The 13,078-nt window shown below is 37.6% G+C and overlaps 1 protein-coding gene across 3 annotated transcripts in view; it reads right to left on the bottom strand.

The window, feature by feature from the left end:
- LOC106713244 (bone morphogenetic protein receptor type-1B) overlaps nucleotides 1-13,078 on the bottom strand; it is a 92,496-nt gene that overhangs the window by 3,218 nt on the left and 76,200 nt on the right. Inside the window, exon 1 of one of the 3 annotated variants that reach the window (XM_014505995.2) lies at nucleotides 3,911-4,235. The exons of the other annotated variants lie outside the window; for them this stretch is intronic. Coding sequence (XP_014361481.1) covers nucleotides 3,911-3,920 — 10 coding nt within the window. The 5' untranslated portion in view covers nucleotides 3,921-4,235. Of the gene's footprint in view, nucleotides 1-3,910; nucleotides 4,236-13,078 lie in introns of those variants that run through there. 3 annotated transcript variants of the gene reach the window in all.

The raw sequence follows: 13,078 nt of genomic DNA on the forward strand, positions 1-13,078 counted from the left end.
ATTCAAGTTTAGTATATAATTCCTGATTATAGCACATCTCTTAAGAGATTTTATAAGACTAAAATTTAAAAAAAAAAACTATTTTCTTCGTCCGATGGGTGGAATGTGTCGCGACCGAGACGCTCCAAAACATTTGCCCGGCGCTAATCAGTCACGCACACCGCACACTTGATACATCGCATCGGTGCAAATAGAGCGGACAGATAAACGTAAACCAACCAATAAACGTCACATTTTCTATAGATGTGTACGATAAAGACTTAACAAACATACAAACATGCCTCAAAATACATAAAAACAAGTATGAACTAATATGTATAATGATCATAACATAATATTTAGATGAACTAATAATTTTTAGTTGGAACTTAAGTGAAAAGTTTAGTAAGAGCACCCGAAATCGACAAGGAAAATCCATTGACAAGTCTCCGCCAAATGGAAGTCCATAGTCTCTGGCTACCCCACTGGGTTACAGATGTGAACTATATTATTCTAACTTAGACAAAATATGCCATATATCTTGTAAGTTACTGCTAAGTTGAGGAATTCGGAAATCCAATTACGGGTCAGTATGCAACATTCCACTCTACCCCATACTGGGTAATCGCGTTTGCTACATATTAACTTACTAACTGTCACCCACGAATACGTCTGCGCGGAATTAAAAAAAAACTTAATAAGTAGCCTATGTGTTCTTCCAGACTATGCTCTACATTTATGCCAAATTTCATCAAGATCTGTTCAGCCGATCCGGAGATATCTTCAAAAAAACATCCACCCATCCAAACATTCGCATTTATAATATTAGTATGAGTGGGCTTGAATTTATAAATGTATCTAATTTTTTTATTTAAGATTAGTTTATAAAAGAAGGGGTCAGCGACAACACCTTGTTGATTATCGACACCCATGGACATACGCAACACCACAGGAACTGTGGATGCATTGCTTTTAGATGGAGTTATACTCGCTGAAGGACCCTAAGTTGTACTGATTACTGTTATCAACACAATACAAAGTCGCTTTATTTTGAATTCAATTAAAATACATATAGAGCCATATTTTTTGAATAATTTAAAATAATTGTTTAAAGCCATGTATTATTTAATTTGTTTTTCGATACACACTTGTATTTATTTTATATGCTATTGATTTACCGTGGGTTTATGATACCAAAATCTCTATGTTTTGTCAACAGACAGAGATGACGATATGTTTTATACAGAGATTTAAGTCTCAGAACCCAACCACTGGTTAGATCAGGGATTCCCAAAGGGGTCGATATTGACCTTAAAGCAGTGATTGTCAAACTTATTTCTTTCACCGCCCCCTTTGAGAATCAATTATATTTCAGAGCCCCCTAATTTTTATTCAGCCCTAAAACTTAAAAACCACAACTTCATTACTTTAATTAATTTCAATGCCCCCCATTTTTTGGGCCCCTTATCGCCCCCTCCTAGGTTTCAAACGCTCCCAAGGGGGCGTTATCGCCCACTTTGGGAAACACTGCCTTAAAGCATTACTAATTCTCACTCTGTCTTCTTCTATTGACCTAAATCAGAATGAAAAATAATAATAATAACAATAATTGATATTAAAAGTAGATAATTTGGCCATGTGGGGGTCTGTGGTAACGTTACATTTTGGAAAAGGGGGTCACTTGTCCTAAATAGTTCGGAGATCCTTGGGTTAGACTTTTATCCATACAGACGTTGAAAATGAAATAGTTTCCATCTAGTATTCAAACATAGTGCGACATGTTTAATTATCAGTAATAATATTATAGACTTGTCTATTAAGATATTAAAACAATAAATTTTAAAAGCAATTCCAGATAAAAGTTTTACGAGATTTATGATTTACTCATTTGATATAATTATAATTGGAATAGTAATAATCTATATAAATGAAGAAAGTCGTGTTAGTTACACTATTTATAACTCAAGAACGGCTGAATCGATTTGACTGAAAATTGGTGGGCAGGTAGCTTAGAACCAGGAATCGGACATAGGATCATTTTTACCCCGTTTTCTATTTTTTCATTCGGCGGGGACGGAGTCGCGGGTAAAAGCTAGTTTGTTTTATAAATAACAAGTGAAATGAATCGATTGTACGTTCAGTGATATCGTAATAATCTAAATTTATATTAGACTTTGGTTTTGATGTCGTCCATTTTACAACACCTCTAATCTTATCAGTGTTAACTGTAACAAAAATTAGGCTAATTATTATCGAGTGGAATAATTTTACTTATATTTATTTATGTTATTATTGAGCGACTATTATTCTAGTGGATTAGGCTGTGCATTATCAATTTACACGCAATTAGATAGAAAAATCGTCGATTAGGACTTTTCAATGTTCACATAATGATGTTCTAAATATTTCTACCAATTTTCAATATTTTCAATACTTTAATCTGTCCGGATTAAGATCTATAAAACAAAATAATCGACCCATTAGACGAAAAGAGTTCTTTTAATTAAGATATGCAATGGTCAAATAGATAGACCTTTTTATAGGAAAAGACGTTAAGCAAGAATATGTATTTATCTTATATTTTGACGCCACTAGATAACTGAGGTACTTTGGTTAAAGATTTTTACGTATGTGAGTCGTGTTACAATTTGTCCAAAGTTCAAAAAAGGTTTGAAAGATTTTGAAATCATTCGGTTCGTATTCTTACTATTTTAAAACAGGATGTTACGAGCTTAATGTCATAATATCATATATAGAGATATAATTTCAGCAATAAAATTAAAATCACTACGAAATTATCAATGATAAGTGAAATTAGATAATAAAAATTACAACATAAAAAACATCTACAATATAGCAACAATAACAAATCAAATAGCAAAAATGAATGAACGAATTTTACCCTATAATATACAAGTATTAAGTATTAGGTGTCTATTATTTGCTAAGGAAATTTCTTAAATATAATGCCGAAATAATAATTTTTGGTTAATGTTAAACTATTAAATATTATTAGATAATATTATTTATTTAAAGATTTAACGATCAATAAGTTAAACAAACATTTAAGAGTCTAGCCATTATGTTAAACACATATCATCTGGAAATATCGTTTAAGTCGAGGCATTGTGTAGTTTTTTGGAAGGTCCCGAATCAACAGGTACGGCGACCTCAGATTTAATACGTTCCCCTGCAGGATCACAAAGGGATATTAACAATGGGGGCCACAGGTATATATTTACTACGATTTCTATCCTAATGAATTATTCAATTTAACATTTCATACTTAGTTTAAATCACTTCGCAACACATGCTATTACGTTTATGTCGATACATGTCTACAGAGAAAGTTTATTTTATGATCATTTTACAACCAGTTTAAATAATTAAAATTACATACAAAACGGTTTAAAATAACTGAATCAAAGGTAATCATATGTTGGCCGTCAGGAAGTAACTCGAGATCGAGTGTGCGGTTACAAATAAACACATTAGCGTGGCGATGGGGATGACAGTGGGAATGACGAATGGCGACAACACGCCAGAGATAGCTGCCATTTCCATAGCTACAATAATCGCCTTAAGTTACCTGATTAGAATTCGATCGGCAGCTAATACGGAATCTTACTCGCGTAACACTCCGCCACTTATCTACTAGGTAACGTTTACTTATTCCTCGGATATGTAAAACTACAAGGACAGGAAACGATGAATTATTCAAGGCGTGCATTGCATCGTCCTCGCACTAAACGAAATCCGTTCTAAAACGATGGGACACAGAGCCACAGCCACTGAACACTGGCAATAACAAACAAATCGGAATAATCGCGTCAACAAACAACACCCTGTAACACTGCAGCTGCCACCTAGCATCGCACTGCATCTAGATTCTAGATGTACTGACTACGTAGTTTAGGATAAGGATTCGTACTTAGTCTCATGTCGGCGAGCGTCCGAGTCCGAAGGTAGATCTTCCTCGCGTTCGTGCTATCATTTAAATATAACTTCGCACCGACACCGCCGTCTGTCGCCGGCTTTATTTTTACACTACGAAGATCGTACACGGTCGGTCACAAGGCACGCCGTCTCGCGGGAGACGGTTTCACAACATAAGCGCACGCCCGTCCCAAGCGACGGTTGCGAGACGAATGAGTTCGCGCGGCGTCCCCCTGGGCAGGTCCCCGCACGCCCCTCCCCCGCCTTTTGCTGCCGCCTCGCGCCCCGCGCGTGCGCTATGCATATGCACCGCTGCAGCCTCCACATGGCGCGAGTGCGAGATAAAGAGGACGCGGGGCGCGGAGATGGGGGCCGCGGGTAGCGCGCCGGCATTCGGGCCACACGAGCGCGCCGCACAATTCATTGACGCCGCGACGCCCGCCGTCGATAATGCCCGCCGCTTGTTTATACAATACGTAAACATTAGATCGTCGCAACCACTATTTGATAAAAAACCTTCAACATAATGCCTTTTTTATCATCAATAATATTACAGTTGCCGAATATATCTATGGTCCATTCATTCGCAACAACGAAAAGTTTTACGAAAGAAATAAAGCGCCATTCAATTTTATGATAAAATGAGGTCAGTCAATAGTCAGTTTAAGAGTATATAAAATAAAAAGGAACTAAAACAACGATATCGTTATTACCAAATGTCTTGGGGATTTTTGCGTGGCGAATAATGAATCCATTTAGCGAGACCGACATTACCAACAGCACGATCAAAGACGATGTCAGTCGGAAGCTGCGTCTTTTTATAGTTTATGATAGGCGGCGCGGGCGCACATCACATCGCCACTACCGGCCGCACATCACATCGCCACTAGCGGCCGCAGCCGGCGGCGCACGTTATTAGGAGATACGCTTCCAGTGGAACATTACGGCGTAGCTCGATTAATCGATAAGCTATTAATGAGATACTTTTACGAGCGCCGTATCGTTTTGTGTTTATTGTTATTTCCTTCGATCGTCAGCACTGGCTGGAAGTTATCGATGTAGTGAGCGGCGGGAGATGAAACTAAAATCGAATTATAAATATCATTATTATATTTAACGTGGTTCAGTTTTCGCTGAGGGCAGTATGTTCGAGGCGTAATCTCATTGAGCGTGCCATATGTTGGTGACGTACGTCGCCGGAGGCCGGCCAATTGCCGCAATGAGTAACGGTAGCGGTGCAGGCAGCGCGCTGCATCTCAAGGACCCGCCCGACGCGTACAGAGCCGAGATGCAAAAGCAAAGCGACACACCTCAGCACCGATATAAACCGGCTTTATATATTCCTCGTGCACCCGCGGGATGCCATTGTTCTCGAGGCACCGCGTCGGGGCCGCGATTAGCAAATAATCGAAGTTATTAGACTAATGCGCGTCGCGAGCCGACTTAATGCTACGACTACTTCCGGGTGACATAGTCGATCGACGCAAACGGAGTGCGAACTGTTTCCCGTGAGATACAATATATAGATCGGAAGCTCATCGGTGCGATTCATTAAGAATATAAATCACGACCGCAATAAGGTATAGCGGAGTGGACTTTCTCACAAACTGGTGCTGGGCCGGTCACGCGGCGCTTTCGTTTCGGCGTGCGGCTCTCGATATACCGATATTTGAGCGATAATCGGATAAGAACGATTCGAGTCCTGCTACTGATCGTATAAATCGATTTGTAATAAAGATATCTGACAGAGCGACGGCCTTAGATTAGACTGATGTACGTATTGCATCTCACTCTATATGATGCGCGGGCGGGACGCCTACGCTACGCCGCCGTCTGTTTCTCTTAATGTGTTCGAGTTGATCGCTGTTTAGATAGATGAATTTAACTTAAACTTGACATTGATACATAAATATACTTTACTTATCAACTTGTATTAAACTTAAATATTTTTATTTTATGATTAAAAATAAGGACACTATATTAGTAGTAAACAATGCTAAGTTCATAAAAAAATATCATGAACATTTACAATACAATAATAGTTTTGAATTTTTTAAATAACAAACAAACAAACAAACGAATCCTCTCAATAACATTAGCAAAGCTTATGTAGTCAGCAACCATTTCAATGTAATTGTGTACATTCACGGAAGTGATTGTCTTAATCCTGTTAGTGACGTGGAAGTCGTAACAATCGAGTTTAAGTCGATGTTAGCAAATCCATTCACAATATCGATGCACGAATCGATTAATTTACGGAGTAAAGCGACGCCCTCTCTTATCTAGTTACAGTCGAGGACGTTTATTGCCTACCCATTTTGCAAATAAACACGTAGGAAAAAAATGTGAGTACACAATACAATTCGGTCGAAAACTTCTCAAACCGATATAAAAGATAAAGATAAAGATAACTTTATTTTCCCTTAAACACAGTTACATATTATAATTACATATTTTTGAACCTAATTTTCGAACAATAAACTATTACTAGTAAAATAATGCTAATGTTTACTACCAATAAGAAATGCGTTAGTTTTGTTAGTTTCCGTATATGCTAAACTTATTATTTAAAATTAGTATGGTTAGTGTGAGTTTTCTCCTTGATCTTCTGTGTAAGGGCCGCCTAGAGCGGTGAAAGCCTCCTCCAGATTCTTCCATGTCTTCCTGTCCGATGTTAGTCTGGTCCAGCTGTTACCAGCAATTTTTATGATATCGTCGCACCACCTTAAATGTGGACGACCCGATATATGTTGTACGATATCCGATCCTCAGTGGGAAGCGAATTTAATTCTTTCACTGTAGGCACTTACAAGTTCGTGACTGAAATGGCATTTGGTAAGACCCCGGGCGTCAGTCGTAAGGTCGCAGATATCTCAACCCCACGGATTATACAACATCGATAAGGAACAAGCTTCGAAAAATCGAGTGGCAAACTATATGTGAAATTTAGGATAATAATAAACTTAATCATTTATTACTATAAACAGTTAATTTTCATTAGAACATTATTAGAGTCACACTTCACTATAACTACCACAAGTTTTATAATCTACAAAATATTTTGACAGTTCTAAATTAAGTTTCAAAGAGTCACTGTAGTCTTGCTGTAAATTAAATATTTTAAATGGAGCAAGGGTCATTCCGTCTCATATATAAAAATCCAAATCTATGACTATAATCACATATGGTCACCCTGTAAAGAACATAATTTATTCGGCGGCGTAGTGGCGGCTACCTCCCGCGCCCTCGGGTTCTTTCCCCTCCCCCGGACAGGATCCCGAGGGTTTTTTTTGTGGGCCAAGGATTAGAGAGTATCAGCTTAAACGCACGTTACGTAATAGATTTGACACACCCTCAATCTTGCCCAGGTTTGAACGCTACTTTTTTTTCTATTAAATTTAATTTTCAAATTACTTTCCCATTGCTTAATATAAAAATTTTAAGAGAGTAAAGAATTTGTAGGTTCTGTGTCCTGGTGTTATTTTTATTTACCTACCTTCTCCGTTGTTTAACCAAATATGAGTATTAATTAAATAGAAAGGTATAAAAAATTGCAAAAATAATATTAAATTATTATTTAAAAAAATCGTTAATGTTTAGTCGTTTTTAGCAATATAAATAGAGTTGTTTTTAAGTAGTCTATCAATACAGTACAGCCTTGCGTCATTAACTAAAAATACTATAGTGACATGAATGACGGCCGACGCGTGACAATGGTAACAAATCTTTTCGTATAACTTGTAGCAATTGTTCTGGCGCGCTTTGAACTATAGATAAACGGACTAGGCAAAGAGCTGTCGTTGTAATAAATACATTTTTCCACTTTTCGCGTGGGGTGAGGTAAATATGTGACAATCACGTGTGTTTCATACTGACAGTTATGTAAAATTTAGACGTCTTTTTTAAAGCAACTCAAAAATTTCTTCTTATTATTAGCCAAGTGACGCGCACTGCTGGGCCAAGGCCTCCCCCAAAGTTCGCTCTGATGATCGGTCCTGATATACCCGCAATCAGATCCAGATAATTGGTCCATTTTGTAGGAGCCCTGCCGACGCTGCATCGTCTTAAAAACTGACTTACACAAAACTAGCACACAAGAAAGCAAGTTTAGAACCTATTGTTCGTCTTAATTTGAAAATTATTTAAGCGTGCTTGACAGATCTTGTCTCTTAAAAGTCAAATGGCGCGCACGCCGCGAGTTTTAATTCAATCCTCAATCACACAGCGATGACAATAAACAATATTTATTGGCTGCTTTTTAAATGGCGGCGATATTAAATTGATTGTACCGTAGTCGTTTTATACTTCGAGTTGACAGGATGAGATAAATAACATTTAGTATCATCCTTTATTGCCGGAAAAATGTATTGTAATTATAAATTAAGTTGTGTTAAGATGAAGATTCAAGTCTTAGACTAAAATTACTACAACAATTGTATAATAGTCAAGTATATAATAGCCAATTACTTAAATGTTATTCCTCATACTAATTTAAAAAAGGACGTCGTTGGCTCAGGGGTTCTGCAGGTCCTGGGTTTGAATTCCGCCATGTACCAATGTTTTTTTCGATTTTCGATTTACATATTTACATTTATCCGACGTTCTTACGGTGAAGGAAAACATCGTGATGCAACCTGCACATATCTAAGAAGAAATTCAAAGATATGTGTAAAGTCAACCAACCCGCACTGAGCCAGTGCGGTTGACTATGGCCTAGTCACCCTTAACTTAGGGTAGGCTCGGAGCCCCTCAGTGAGGACGTATAGTGAGCTGATGATGATGAATTTAAAAAAATTACTTACTAACTTACTAGGTTAGAAAATTTCTACAGCTTGATATGTCTGTCTTGTGAGAGGCTTGTGCTCTACATTTTACATTATGTACTATTTAACTTAATCGTCTACTTAGCTCGATATATGTTTTGCACAAGTGCTATCTTGGTGTATTTATTTGTGAGTTCATTGATACCCCGGCAAACACAGCGCGTATCAAATATTGACAAAAGCCATGGCCGTTATCAGATTACCTGACGTGAGAAGTGTCAGCGGAGACTATCTCAGGTTCAAGAACTTCGTTGACATTGAGAAGAGAACTGATATAGACCACATACAGGTAAATTCCATACGGCTTTCAATACAATTACCTTCGTCAATAGATTTTGTTTAGTAAATATTTTTATCATGATATAATTGTCAAAATGATCAATTTCTAACAAAACAATACTCATATTGTCTAATTGTGACCCAAATGTTAATTACAGCAATATGATAAACAATGAACGTTGAAAGTAAACAAACACAAGCCTCATAAAAATACTGGGCCACGCCACGTGTCGACGGCGATATAAGACGAGGCGTTTGTATTAAAAAACCTTAAATAACAACTGTGACACCAATTGTTAGTACACTCGCATGCACAAGTCATATCGTAGTTTCATACAAAACGTATCGGAAGACAGCAATAAATGGTCGGGTATACTCGCACAAGTTAATCAAAAGCTAGTACAAAATACAAGATAGTACGGTACAATCTCACAGATCGGATATACTGATAGGGTTGCCACTGCATGATGCATATATAGACCACCTTTCGCATCTATTTGTCTAAAGTTGACATCCCTACACTTGTTACGATGCTCATTATCTTCAGGTGATATAATCGTTGCAGAATTAGATCAGGCCAACACGACGTCCATACGTGATAGGAGACACGGCTTGTCTTGTTTCGTCTTACGAGGGGAGGTCCAAAAGTTCGCGGAATGGAGGGGATGGAGTGGGGATAGGGTAGCTCGCTTAGTGTCATACTAATTGGGCACTCATAATTAGTATATATATAACATTTCAACCCTATAGTGCCATTCGTTTACGAGTACTCGCCTGCTGAACAAGTCAATCCGGAAGCAAACTGCAACTATGGCGAAAATTGAACATCGCGCTGTGATAAAATTCCTTACCAAGCAAGGAAAAAACGTTCAAACCATTTTAAATGAAATGGAAGCCGTTTATGGAGATCAGTGCCCTGGTAAAACAATGGTTTATAAGTGGCATGGTCTTTTTAAACATGGTCGAGATTCAATTGAAGACGACTCTCGCTCTGGGCGGCCAGCTGACGCCACCACATCAGACATCGTCGAAAAAGTCGAAAAACTTGTACTCGAAGACACACGTTTGAAGAAGAAACAATTATCTGCATTTGTTGGAGTATCAGATACAACTATTTTGCGTATCCTGCACGACCACCTGGGCATGACAAAAGTCAGTGCAAGATGGGTGCCGAGAATGCTCACGCCGCTTCAAAAACAGCAGCGCGTCGACGCGTCTAAGCACTTTTTGGAGTTGTGTGGAGACGAGCCCGTGCAGATTTTGGAGCGGATTGTTACTGGAGATGAAACATGGGTTCATCACTTTGAACCTGAGTCCAAACAGGAGTCCATGCAATGGCACAAAAAGGGTACACCACCTCCCAAAAAATTCAAGGTGTCAGAATCGGCGGGAAAGTTGATGGCCACTGTTTTTTGGGATTGTAAGGGAATATTACTCATTGATTATAAAGAAAAAGGTACCACTATAACCGGAGAATACTACGCACTCATATTAGAAAAGTTAAAGGAGTCAATTAAAGAAAAACGTCGAGGAAAATTGGCCAAGGGTGTGTTGCTTTTGCAAGACAACGCGCCGGTTCACAAGAGCCGAGTTGCCATGGCTGCTCTGCACACACATGGGTTCGAACCACTTGTTCACCCACCCTACAGTCCAGACCTGGCTCCTAGCGATTTTTATTTATTTCCAAATTTAAAAAAAGAGCTAAGGGGAAGGAAATTTTCCGACGATAATGAAGTGAAGGAGGCAATTTCGGCCCATTTTGAGGCCAAAGACAAAAAATATTTTTTCGATGGTTTAGAAAAATTAATTCATAGATCGAATAAATGTATTAGACTTAAGGGTGATTATATTGAAAAGGAAAAATAAATTTATTGTTATATTTCATTGACAACCCTTTCATTCCGCGAACTTTTGGACCTCCCCTCGTATCTACAAATTATAATGAAATAACTTCATGCTAATTCTGAAATTGATACACAAACAGATTTATAATTACGATTAGTATATAAATATAACATTGATGGTGGTTTTTGTTGTTCGCGCACATTCTACAATTGTGTTTTTTTTCTTTTTACTCGAGTCAATGGCTAGTGTGTATACGTGATGTAATTAATTAAATTATATTTTACTGTTATATAAAATTATTAGAACATTAATAAATGAATACTGGAGGTTTCAGTATTTGATTATTAATAGGCCTATTGATAGAACCTGGATAATGTGGGTAAAATTAGAAAAATTGCTCAAGTTACTCTCGCACACATCACCTACCTTCCAATCCATGTCCCATCAAAATAGATCTAGCCGTTTCGAAGATTACCCGGAACAAACGCAAATTTGCGGACACAGATAGACAGACAAGCACTTACAAAAATTAAAAAAAAAAAATTCTTTGTAAGTACGTAAATACTTCAAACGCAATGCCAAGAACAAAGAATTAAATTGCTCATATATATCACATCTTGGCACAAATATAATGTGTAAAGTGTAATAAAGCTTTTAAAGGAGCATTTGTATAAGAAAGTTACATATCCATTTGTTTTATTAATGCTTTAAAAGCCTGCAACTACTTTTCATCTGCCAAAAACTACTAAAGATACAATAAATAAAAGCCACTGTTAAATTTTTCAAAGTCCCTTGCATTGTAAAATAAAAACATTCATAAGCTTCACTAAACGACCACTAGGTCTCTTTACTGATTGAACTACAAAACTCGTTATTCGAATGTTTTACTTCAATATTTGTAGATAAAAGTGTATCGTAAAGTACGTGAAAACAGAGCTAAAGGCCGTGGGAGCTTATATTATCGAATGTAAATATAATGCTAATAAAATCTGCAAATTAGTACGTAGCGGACGCGGTGCTGTTAGGACATCAGCATGCGTTACGCGTGCGCTTGTAGACCGATGTATAATGGTCCCGTATGGGACGTATACGTACCCAACACGATCTATGGGGAACTAGCTCCATGCCACTTGCGAATAAAGTCACATTTACATACAAAGATGTTAAACAACTTGCACATCTTACTAACTGTCTTAAAGATTATGTAAATTGTAGACGTATGAACAATTAGGGTAGAAGCATTTGATCTAGGTCTCCAATTCAGCGTCCATTAAGCAGTATGCTATCGTGATGAATGGGCGCGGCCGATCAATTGCACATTAACCCCGGGGCAGATAGGCCCATTCACTGCACTTGTGCATTCGCTTTATAAACCTCAGTATTTATAAACTCGCTTACGTAAGTAAGCATGTTATCAACCCTGACGTATTACATCGTTGACATGTTATGTTTTCTTCGAAGAACAAGCTTCAGGTTATCTTGTCTAATTAATTACTCCATATATAAGTAATTTTTTTTTTAAATACGGTAAGCAGATGGCAGATGTGAAAATACCATTACCACGTAAAATTGGAGTTCTCAAAGACGTAAAACGTCACAATTGTTTTGTTAACATACAAATTATTCTTAAGATCAACTTTCTTCTTAGGTCTATTTGTGTAGGTGCCGGAAGAGATGTCTAATATAGTTTAATAATTTTAATCCGGCACCTACATGGTGCCAGCTGCCTTATCAAGCCAAACAAACGCTAAGCTTCCGCAGTAGCGTGGATTTGTCTCGTAAAATTTCCCACACGAAGGCAGTTGACAGAACTCCCACTGGTTAAGCTCGCTCATATTTTCATAGATTGTAACATACAGACCAAACTAGCACTTCAGTACATTGTAATAAGAGTCAATGTGCTATTTGTAAATGTTAAGATTTGTTGTTACATAAAATGTTTAACTTTCTGTCGTATTTTACACAGAATGACGTCTTCCGATGGGAACAAACTGTAAATTTCTGTTAAAGAAACGATAATGAATTTCATTGCAAAAAATATGGTGGAGGCATGTTTTTCTTGCTTCTCTACGGCAATAATTCGTAAGTTGGCAGTGATGTCTCTTTACAGTTCTTTATTAAGACATTTGGTATGTTTCTTATAAAGTACAAGCCGGTGTTTAGCTCAAGATTCCACAATTTTGAACGGCACCAACTGTCAACCGAACAATACGATA

The sequence above is a fragment of the Papilio machaon genome, chromosome 15 (genome assembly GCF_912999745.1).
Source record: "Papilio machaon chromosome 15, ilPapMach1.1, whole genome shotgun sequence".
Lineage (NCBI taxonomy): Eukaryota > Metazoa > Arthropoda > Insecta > Lepidoptera > Papilionidae > Papilio > Papilio machaon.